This window comes from Solanum pennellii, chromosome 9 (genome assembly GCF_001406875.1).
Source record: "Solanum pennellii chromosome 9, SPENNV200".
In the NCBI taxonomy this organism is placed as follows: Eukaryota; Viridiplantae; Streptophyta; class Magnoliopsida; order Solanales; family Solanaceae; genus Solanum; species Solanum pennellii.
Genome location: NC_028645.1, coordinates 73,701,728 through 73,714,190, shown reverse-complemented (window position 1 = coordinate 73,714,190; position 12,463 = coordinate 73,701,728). Strand labels below are relative to the sequence as shown.

The 12,463-nt window shown below is 31.4% G+C and overlaps 1 protein-coding gene across 1 annotated transcript in view; it reads right to left on the bottom strand.

Annotated features, from left to right (window-relative positions):
• Positions 1 to 5,978: 5,978 nt before the first annotated feature.
• Positions 5,979 to 12,463, bottom strand: part of LOC107030383 (protein HUA2-LIKE 2-like) — a 28,770-nt gene continuing 22,285 nt past the window's right edge. The window contains exons 17-18 of the mRNA XM_027911993.1: positions 7,603 to 7,770; positions 5,979 to 6,293 (exon numbers count right to left, since the gene is read on the bottom strand). Of these exons, the coding sequence (XP_027767794.1) occupies positions 6,261 to 6,293; positions 7,603 to 7,770 (201 nt within the window). The 3' untranslated portion in view covers positions 5,979 to 6,260. The remainder of the gene's footprint in view (positions 6,294 to 7,602; positions 7,771 to 12,463) is intronic.

Here is a 12,463-nt window from a genome sequence, read left to right as displayed (position 1 = left end):
CCTTCCTTTTTTTTTTTTAACTATTTGGATTTTATTATATTTGTATTGAGATTCTATGAATTTAACATATATCGAATAGACTCATATTAAAAATAAAGTCTTATTTAACAAAGTTGATTTTAATGCTTGAATCTTCACATCGTCATTTAATTATTTAAATTATGTCAATTTATGCTTTTCATTTGCTAGAAAATCAACATACAATTAGTTCGTCTATCCCCAAATGCATTTGTTTAATACATCTCGTTAATTTTCTACCACCTATAAACCGAAAAGAATTGGAGAAAATTATTAAATAGTATATCAACACAAGAACTTTTATGTAAAAAATTTCTTGCTAATAAAAAGGCAAAATTATGGCCAAATACTTTAATTTGACTAATCATTTCAGAAAAGTTATCAAGATTATTATTTTAGTCCAATAATTACAATTACACCATATAGATTTTACACAATAGTAGTGTAACAATGATTAAAATTATTAGGTCCTCATTACTTATATGAAAATTAAATTCAAATCTTAAAAAATAAAATCATTTTAAAGTAAATTTTTGAGATATCAAACAATAAATAGAAAACAATCAAAAATAAATGTACACTTCATACCTTATACAAAAAATAAAAAATAAAACCACGTCTTTTTATCTCTCCTTGTCATGACTCACCCCCTTCCAAATAAAAAAAATAGATTTATTATCCACAAAGCTAAAACTAAAATAAAAAATTGAATAATTGCATCCCAATCATAATGAAAAATATTGAACTTCCATACTAGATGGGGCTTATAAATCAAAACAAAACAAAGAGGGAACATAGAAAATAACTTTCACATGGCATGTGACTTATCATAAAGACAAATATTGGCCAACTAATTCTAAAGATAATAAATTGGGTTTGTTTTGTGGTAGTGACACCTATTTTATTTTATAATTAAAAGAAGAAAATAATTCCTAAAGTATATATACTATTCCAACATGCCCACGAGGTATGTATATATTACATACTTCTCCCTTTGTTGAATGTTCACTTAAAGACAAGCATACATAAGAAAACTCCAAACCTTATCTCAATGCTATGATTAACTCTTTTTTTTCATATTGATGTTTGTTTAGATGTGACATTGCTTAATTTGTTAGGCCAATGTTGGAATTTGAATTTGAATTTTATTAATATTAAAATTTAAAAGTTTAAAGAGTCCCCAAACGGTTATCTAACTGATTTGTTGTTGATACTTATTGGGGTGAACCCTACGGATCGGACGGATAGTTTTGCTTAACGGTTTGGTCTAACAAATATTGATTTTAAAATTTACTAAATTTGCTAGTCAATTTGAGAGATATCGATTGATTCGATAACAAATTAGTATTTATCAGATAACTATCGAATGATATATCCGTTAACCTAGATCTTCTTCTTTTTCTCCATAAATACAGTTTAAAAATGACTTTCTTTTTCCTATTTTAAATGCAGTTAAATTATAAAATTCTTCTATATTACAAAAAATATAAATTAATAGTAATAGCAGAAAAGTAAATAGGTTTTCAAATTTTTGGCTTTATGGCCTTATTACGACTAATAATATATAATTATATGTCATGAAAAATATTGAATGATGCTAATCATGCTAACTCTTAATAGGTTAACAATTTATCTGATAAGAAAACTGAATAATCCATCCATATCAATAAGTCGTTAATTATAAAATTATAAGTCGTTTACCAACTGTTAATTAAGAATATTGAATAATCCATCCCATATTAATAAGTTGTTAATTATAAAATCTAATTCGTTCACCAACTGTTTATTAGATAACACAATACAATAAGCCAGGTTAACGTATTGGTTACGATTCGATTTTGAACACCCAAAAACAAATTAGGTAAAGATAATAGATCTTCTCGTTAGTATAGTTAACTAGTCTTTTTTATTTATTCCGGTCTCCATTTCTATTTAATTGTCATGATAAGATTTAGCACAAATCTTAAGCAAATTCTTTGATATTTATCTATATATGTGCCTCTTAATCTAAAATAATTAATATCAAGAGCAAAATTGAAAGAATATAATTAATTCTCTCTTAATTATTTAAATTAACAATTATTTTAGAATAAATATTTTTAATATACATGACAACTTAAAAGAATGGAAGGACTATCACAACATATTTTCCGCTATTAACCTCAACCATTCAAACATACATAATTTTATGACTATTAGTAGTACAAAATAAATGTATAACTTACATTTGACCAATTTGTCATAACTATCCACACCTATCAACGAACTATAGTCGTTGGGTTTTAAAAGATATGAATGAAAAATAAAGAGTCAAAGAATTTTTTGAAGATTTGTAATTTTTTTGAAAAATTGTGACATTTGAAGTAGTACCTTTTTGAAAAGATTGTAACTTTCTCAAAGGGACTTTTTGATAAGGCACAATAAGCATTTATTTACAGACCCTTTTGTTGTCTATAAATAGAGGGAGTTCCTCTTTCCAAAACAACAAATTTTCTGAACTTTTCTAATACTGTAGAAACATTTTAATGTACTTTAATTTACTTCCTTTGAGTGTTCGTTCATATTTTGATTTTAAGTAGCAATACATAGATGAGTAAAATCGTTTTATCATTAAATGATATATTTACATTAATATCTGTTGAATGCCTTGAATTGGACCCGTTACAAACAGAAAGGACGGGGGTCTCGCTGACCGGTCAGCGAGTCGGGGGGTCCAGGGGGGCGACGCGCCCCCTGGCCTGGGGGTCCGGGGGGGCGGAGACGCCCCCGGCCCGACGGTATACAATGTTGTTGTATTGGGCCCTTAATTATCTGTCAATTCTGTATGTTGGGCCCAAGCCTGTTAGGGCATAGCTTAGCACTATATATAGACGCTATGGCAAACCCTATTCTGTAATTCTGTTCTTGCCTCTCCTTAATAAAACTGCTCTCCCTCTTCCCGTGGACGTAGCCAATTTATTGGTGAACCACGTAAATCTGTTGTCTTGTTTTTAGCGTTTATATTTTCTCGTATTATCTCGAATTCCGCATAACAATATCGAGTACTTCAAGAACCCTCAAACACTCCCTCAATAATTATATGACTCACTCTAATATATATATATATATATACACATGCTAAAGGGACTTAATTTTATCCATATAATCATGGCCTGAAAGGTACCTAGGTGTTAATGTACCATATGGACTGATACACAAATCCGCTATAATGGGTTGAGAATCTCTATGACAAGGTAGATTAAAATTTTATGAAAGACCTCTTATTTTCTGAAACATAGTTAGTATAATTATTGCATTTTAGTCCATGAGTGTATGAGATTTGTGTTTAAATATAAGGGTGGTACTTGTGTAGACCATCTTATATATGTTAAATATTGTGGATGATTTTCTTTAGCATCCTTGGTGGTCCGAATTACTTGAAAGGTCTAATGAATCAGATATAGCTTATCGTGCTAAGATTTTCATGTTTATTATGCATATTTACACAAAGTTCGGCATGAAAGTCCGAACTATGCTATTTTTTTTCTTTTTATTATAATTGTATACTAATTGTTTTGTTAAATTATGATTACTGGGTAAGGCTAATGACAGGAGTTTGGTGCATAGTTTTGATGTTGAGACTTTCTATGGTTTTCAGTGTATAGAACATATATGATGAGATATATTTGAGTCAGGATGGCCAAGTTGGTGTAAGGCGAGATCAAAATCTATTAGTTTATGGGTGTTATACCTAGGATGGTAAAAGCATGTGGATACATACTTAGTGTGGTGTAGCTTTCATATTTCATGTTTTCTTCTGAATGTCTACTTTTTAGTATGTGATCGATTTGGATCGACTGATGATGCTTATCAATACGTATTATATGTACTAATACTACTCTTGCTATGAAATTTGGCAATGTATAATTATAGGATTTAGTGGTGTTTCATAGGTGAGGGCAATGGTAATCTCCGCTAGATTCCACTCCTCTTTCCTTATTGTAGGAGTTGTATCTTATTTTTTTTATAAACTATATTGTCTTAATAATTCTTATACTAGTTTAGACTAGTTCCTGGGGAATGTTAGTGTGTTCTTTTGTAAATAACCTTTAGTTATAAATCCAATTAACAGTAATTCCATAATTGCATATAGTGTTAGATTGTGTTTTATTCATTTTTTTGCTTGTTATAATGAACTTTTTTTATTGAGGGTTCTCTTATCTAAGTGTAGGAGTAGATGCCCTCACAATCCAATGAATTTAATCTTGGATCGTAACAGTAGTTAAGTTATTTAATGAAGCAACGTTATATATATATATATATATATATATATATATATTTAACGTTGCTTCATTAAATAACTTAACTATGATAACTTGATGTATTTTGTTTAAGAAGGGTACAGGTATAGCACTTGTTGACCGTCAATGGCGGATTCAGAAATTTCATTTAGGGATTTTGGAAAATACAAGCATAAACGTGTGAATAAACCAACAAAATACAATTCCAAAGAAGTAGTATAAAAGTTTGTTTGTAGGTACAAAAATTTAGTTCCGTTGCAACAAATCTTTTAGCACATTTGGATTTTCTTTCACGTTTGAATTATTTTAGGTTTAAATCTACTCTTTTAGAACGTCTTTTCCTAGAACTATCAATACGTTACAACAACTTACTTCTTGTTTATGAGGGAGTCCAAAATTAATATATTTATATATATACAAAAAATTTACCATAATATACAATGTAACTTTTTACTGAGAAAAGAACCCCCTAAAAATTCACGCGTGCCTGACCCTGCATACAGTTCTAAGGAGACAGAGAAATACAAATGAACATTAACTCAATACATTGACATCGAAATACTACTATTTTTAATACCAAAACCCTTAGAAAATCATGTGGTATTTTTCGTTTTTTAAGAGTCAAATAATTTAAATTTGACTGCTAATTTGCACGTAAAATTTTCATTTTTTAAAAATAAAATTTACATATTTGTTAATTACATAAAAAGTAGTATAATAATTCAAAATAATTAAAAGATTAATATGAAAAAATTGCGATTAAAGATAAACTTGTTTAAATTTCAAAATATAAAAAGATTATATAAGTTGAGACGAATGGAGTAACACTATTTAATTAATTCAATGCAACTAATTCTTTTCACTTAAATTTCAAATATTTTCTCATTCTACTTAATTATATTTTTAAATTTTAAAATAACAACTATTTGACACTATTTATATTTCAAAAAGTAGATACTATATAATTTTGATTAGATGTGACATTGTGATTTGGAAGGAGCTACACATAACTAGCACTTTTGTTTGCATTGACACGTCGACACTTGTATGATTGAGTGCTCTTGTATTTCCAAAAATGCCCTTATAGGGTACATATTTTTTTGGGATATAAATGTTAATTACATCAAATTACTTGCTAGATAATTACTCTAATAATTAATTTATTTAGGAATCAACTTATAATCATACTAAAAGGAGAGAAACGAATCAAAAGGTAAGAGAACCAAAATTACCAGGTTGAATTATGACTTGTATATCTCGTATACAAAACTTGTTTGCTTTTTAAGAGGTATTATCAGTTTACATTTAAAAAAAATGGTGAACACGCGTGTTAAATAGACGGATTGAATTAAAATTGAAAATATTAAAATAAGCTAAAGGAAAAATTAGATTGGATCGAAACCCGTCCAAATTTACTTTATCAAATGGATTTAAAATGAGTTAGATATTGACCCGTTTAATCTCAATAATTTTAATATATTATTACTATTTAAGTTTGAATCCACAATTTGGTTTCAATTTAAGATAAAATTTAAAAAAGATAAAATTACAAATGGATAAATAAATCCTAAAAGATATAAAATAGATAGTAATTCATATCTTTATTATAGAAACATACATTACATCAATGTAAATAAAGAGTCTAAAACGAATTAAAATTGAAAATTAAATTGGGCTCAATTGAAAGTTTTCTTAAAATAGGTTAAGGCTCGAATGAGTTGAAATTGAACTCACTTTACGTTATCTTGAACCCAATCCTTAAAATTTTGGACGGATGGTATAGTTCGATTTATTTTTGACACTGCTAAAATACAGAATATACATATAATATTAGCACATAAATCATTCAAACAAAGTCACAAAGAGGAACGAGTTTAAACTTAAAGAGCACACCAACTATTAGCAAATACAATTTTGTCATAAAGCTTCGTCTACTGTCCTCTTTACTAAGATACAATCTTCTCAATTCTCCCCCAATGCCTTCTCGATATCTCCCTGCAACAAAATCCAAGCAAGATTTGTTACTTTAGTTGTTAAAACCTTTCAAGAGTGTCCAAGGACAAGCAGGCAGGAGCTAGGGGCGCGCGCTAGGGGTTCATCCGAGCTCAACATCAATTTTTATGAACATATATATAATAGAGGTTGAATCCGACCTGGTTCCATCAGTGAGGGCAAGGAACACCCGATTTTTTGTAAACATGCAAATTTTAAGTATTTGACTAAATGTAAAAGATATGACTAGCCCACAATCTCTAGGCGAGCAGCGAGCAGCAGCAGCCTCTTGTATAGGGTTCCAAACCTATCTAAATAATAAGAGGAAATGGGCGTTCAGCCACTAAGTAGAAGGCCAAGCCAAGACTGACTTCTAAGAAATTGCTGGCTTGAGATATCTAAAATGTAACAACTAGAAGATTTCCTCTAACCCAATTGGCAGTAGTGTTTGTGTAGTACTCTATTTCCCCTTCATTATACTAAGAGGCTAACAAGGTGGCGTTAAGAACGCCTAGTAGTATGTCTATATCATAATCTTTGCAAGAAATTAATGAACGCAAACAAGAGATATAACAAATGCTTTACATTTCTGGTCTACACGGGAAGTCTATTAAAATCTCTATTGCTCCTTCCTTTGTTTTTTTGTACTAAAAAATGTGTTCAGTTGTGTTATCAATTAAAGCATATTCTCAAGTTCAGCGGAATTCTTCTGAACAAACACTACTATCATTTCACAAACAGTTCTCTTCGGGTTTTTTTTTTTGCCATTCTTACGACTTTCCTCCAATCTAGCAGTATAAAACTCTAATTTGTGTTACCGAGGCACGAGAAGACCAAACTATTATGACATGGAGTGAAGGGCAATATAGGTATTGTTACAAAAGGACAAAATAATCCTAGCATGGGATGGAGAGTGATAAGGACCAAAGAACTTGAAAAGATGCTTGTGTATGATTTTGTCAAATCTTTCTTGTGTATCAACCATGACCATTTTATACAAAAAAAAGTATATATCCACGATGGTCATTGGACTAAAAGGGATGGTGACCGAGGGAACAATCAACATTTGGCTTCATCAGAGAACAACTATATATAGGATAATCAAAGTGTGGTTTATCAATGTTCTAGAGGAGAATTGACAAGGTGCATTTACTCAAAACCACCGCAGAAGTGATACATTAAGAAAGCAAGGGAAGGATAACCACACGAACTTCAGCATTAGTGTGGCTATTGTGTTGCATTGTTTTGTGCTGTGTTGAGTGTATATGTGTGTGTGTACATGAGAGAGAGAGAGAGAGAGAGAGAGAGAGACCTTGATTGATAAAGGTGGAGTAGTTAAGCCATAGCGCCGGATAACTTTTCCTTCCTTATCAACCAAAAACTTGGTGAAATTCCATTTGATACTTCTACTGAGAAAACCACCTTTGCTTGCTTTAAGGAATGTGTAGACTGGTGCCTCATTCGGACCATTAACTCGCACCTGAGAATCAAATTTTTGTGATTAAAGTGTGTTACTAAGTCCTTTATGTTGCAATCAAACAACAATATAAGCTTTATTCATATATTTTGGTTCAAAATCTTAATTAAGACCGTCCTTGCACAGGGAAGTTACACATAGTTCATCAACACACAAATATTTTAAGTATCTCAATCGGGGAATAATTTATTAAGCAGCATTTCTTTAGGGGGGGGGGGGTACTCAAGGATAAATGACATAATAAGTAGGGTATCCAATATCCAGAGAGGCAAAGTAATTATTATCACATTCTTCCCCCTTGTTATATCATAGATTTAAGTAGAGCCAAACTAACTTTGGTAGTCCATATCAAGCGATAGCAGAGTGCGTGGTGATAACTCTTAGGGGTCGATTTGGTAGGGAGTATTAGGAGAAATAGTCCAAGTATTATATGTTGTATTATTTAATACTATGTTTGGTAGAAATTTTGGGTCAATCCATGGATTAGTTATACACCCTACATGGTATTAGAGGGTGTATAACTAATACCTTCCATTTGGTGGTATTAGCTCTAAATACCACGGGACTAATCTAGATAAAGACAAAAATACCCCCTCCAATCCTTTTAATCATTTTGTTTATTTTTTTGATTTTATATTTTATATTTATACTAATAACTTTATTTAAATAAATTAGCTTACAGATTTTATTATTTAGATATAATTTTTTGTTTCTAAAATATGAGTTATTTAATCTATTAATTATTAATATAAAATATTATAATCCGACTAATATGCTATTGTTGATCTATGAATTTAAGAACAATTCATAAATAAAATATCGTCTCTTAATGAAAGTCCATTAAAATTACACAAGTAGTCTAAAACAAGTGTGTGTGTATATATATATATAGTTTAAATTATTTTGCTATGTTTATTTTTTATTTTTTTTTATTTTATGATAAAGAGTCTTTTTTTTAAAATTTATTTATACAAAACAAAGTTCAATAAATTCTCTCTATAAATCATTATAGTTGTGTGACCTTCTGAGATATTAACTCCAATTTATTAAGATGACAATTATTTAATCTCAAATAATTTAAGTGAAAAAATAGTGAACATGACAATAAAATTTCTATTCTCCTAGCAAGTTAAAAATGTTATAAAAAATAATATTCTTCGTGATTATCTACCTTGACTCAATTACATGAAATAGAAAATCTCATAATAACTCTAGGGTATAATTGGAAAGAATTTTTTTTGTAAACTTTTTAAATCACACACAAAATTAGGTAAGAAACAATGAACCAAACACTTGATAAAAATAATCCCTGCATTACCAATCCCTACATTATTGATCTCTGTACCAAACGACCCCTTAAAAGTATTCAATCAATTGCAACCACTGCTTCCATTTTCGAACATATATTTATCAGCTTAATGGATATTAACAATATAGCCAACTGTCTTCTTTTTTATGAAGTATATAGCCAACCTTTTTTCCACTGCGCTTTTCACAGACATTTTACACAGACTATTTTTTGTAAACTTTTTTTAAACGATGCAGCAGTATAACACCAAGATCCAATTACTATGTACATCTTATTGCAGAACAGAAAATTAAATAAAATATGAACATAACTCGAAACTGAATACTAAGGTGAAAAAATAGGAACAAGTTCAAAGAGAAAGAATGAGGGATATGTATAGCCAATATTTTAAAAAAGAAACGACAATATGAATTCAGTAGCAAAAACAGAGAGGAGTTCTGATTGTTCATGGCATACTTGAAGGCAATGATTAGCTAACTACAGAAAAGGACATGCTAGCAATCTCGCAAAATACTCTCGAGGACAATAAAAATGGGAGAAGAGGATCCATATGGCTAAACCACAACACAGATAAAATGATCCATAAACTTCGACAATTACTCCAACTCATCTTTAGCCACAGATCAGTTGATTCTTGAACTTCTACAATTACTTTAATTCCTCTTCCAGTCATGATTATATAAAGTGTAATCTCAACTTTATCAACCCAATAAAAAAATTATAAGAAAAAAATAGTACATTAAGTGCAACACAACGTTTGGCAGTTGTAAGTTATAACAGCATTTCAAAGTTTTCACATTACAGTTGCTCCTAGTTCAAACTCTATTTTACATTTTAGCCTACCTTGCAACTTGTCACTAGTTTACGTCAACATGAGCTTGGGATCTCTGTAATTGCCTAACCCTATATTTTGATGCTTCGGTATCATAATTGGCAGGAGGATTGGAATGAATTAAGCATCTCTCCATCTGAACTTTTACTGTTCTTCAGTTTTTTCCGTCATTTCTCTCTCTTTTTCTTTGCAACTTCTGAACTACTTTGGGTTCCTTTGATTTGAATTGGCACTCTAGTTACAACTCGGAATCAAAGCATCACTTCCTAGAGCTAGTGAACTGCACTAATGGTGAATGATTTGAAGCTTAAGGGTGTCGATCGAGGAACAAAGGAGCTTGAATTCAGCTTCAAGCCTTTACAATCAACAACTACAAAAGTTCTGGGAAGCTAGAAACATCTAACTGAAGATTTCAAGAAGAAGAAAAAGTTTCTTTGTATTTCTTGATGAATAAGCAACCTATGATAATGGGTACTTATGCAGTGAGCCCTAAGACTAAACAAGGAAAGATAATATTACATAACCAATTACAATCAATTCAAAGTGTCTTGGAAGCTTTAAAGGGTAAGAATGACGTTAATGTTCCTCCAATGGTATTGAGGGTTTTTGTTTTTTTACACTACAAACTCCGGGAAACTTGATCTAGCTCTTAAATGTGTCTTTATAGGGTATTCTCTAACACATAAAAGGTACAAATGCTATCACCCTCCTTCTAGGAAATTCTTTGTCAACATGGGTGTTACCTTTTGAGAATTTGAGCCTTATTTCAGCATTAGAGATGGTTTTTCTTAGTTCTATTGTTGAAAGTGAAAATGGAGAAAGAATTCAGGGGGAGGCTGTTGGGCATTAGGATATTGATAACTTGATCAGTGAGAAATAGAGCAGAAGAAGTTATCATGCAATCTGCCGAACCGAATCTTGTTCTTCTCATGAATTATCAACATTTCCTAATGAGTTAGATTAGCATGTTGCTCACAGGAGAGGAGTAAGATTTTGCATCAAACACCCATTATATAACTTTGTTTCCTATAATTATTTGTCTCCTTCCTATAGAGCCCCTCTGCCTTGCCTATTTCTTTTGTGTATATTCCCTAGAATTGGAGGGAAGCTCTTATACATTCTAAACGGAAGCAAGCTATGATTGAAGAAATGAAGGCCTTATCAAAGAATGAGATGTGGTAACTTGTGGCATCACCAGCGGACAAGAAGTTGGTTGTAAATAGGTTTTACTGTAAAACATAAAGCTAATGGTTCCACTGTTAGATTCAAAGCAAGATTGGTGGTTAAGGGGTTTACTCAGACTTATGGAGTAGATTATCACGAGACATTTTCCCCTGTTGGAGTAGAATTCTTGTCTTGTGCAGCTAATCTTGATTGGGACTTACAACAGTTTGATGTGAAGAATGCATTTCTTCATGGAGAGTTAGAAGAGGAGGTGTACAAGGATATTGCTACTGAACAAAGTCAAGGTGCGCGGACTCTTCACTTTCGATGCCGCACCCGTGTCGGATTCTCCAAAAATACACTACTTTTGGCGAATCCGAAACGCACACCTTGACATTATTGAAGAGTCCGAGCAACATAGATGCAGACTGAAGAAAGTGTAAGTTTTAGGTTTGGGTCGCCCATGTGGATCAACCCGACCCGAACAAACCCAAGAATTTCTTTTCTGAATAAAAAAAGGGAGAAAAAGATAAGTATTAATTTTAAAAAAAGGGGTGGGAACAGTTACTATGTAACTGTTCCAACGTTAATAATCACACCTTTTTAAATTAATTATTTTCTTTCCTTTTCTTCAACGCTTCAGAAAGTAAAACAAACAAAAAGAACAACAAAAACTCTAAAGTTTAGATTAAAGACACAATAAAACATTTAGTTTGTGAAACTATCTTTGTTTCCTAGTGATTCAAAGAAGGATTTGGAGCAAATCATTCAGTTCGTGAATTTTCATTCCGCTGCAACAATCAAAGGTACACAAATCTTGTACTAAACGTTGTTTAAATACTTTCAGAAAGCCTTGTACTGAAGGAAGCAATCTCCTAGAGCTTGGTTTGATAGATTCTGCAAAGCAATGATATCCTTCAGTTACCAACAAAGCAATGTTGATCACACTCTTTTCATTAAACATCAAAAGGGTAAACTAACTCTTCTCATAGTTTATGTTAATGACATAGTAAAGACAGGAGATGACAAAGAGGAAATAATCCGATTGAAGAAGCTGTTCTTGGAATAGGAATTCAAGATCAAGGATATTGGAGAACTGCAATACTTCTTAGGATTTGAGGTTGCTAGATCAAAAAGAAGAATCATTATTTCTCAAAGGAAGTATGTTTTTGACCCCTTGAAAGAAACTGGCATGATAGGTCGCAAACCAGCAGAGTCTCCTAATGAAAGCAACCACAAATTACAGAGCAGAGTTGGAGAGTCCGTTGATAAAGAGAGATATCAGAGGTTGGTTGGAAGACCCATTTGTCTCTATCACACTAGACCAGATATAGGCTATTCAATTAGACTGGTGAGTCAGTCCATGCACGATCTCTCCCCCCCCCCCCCCC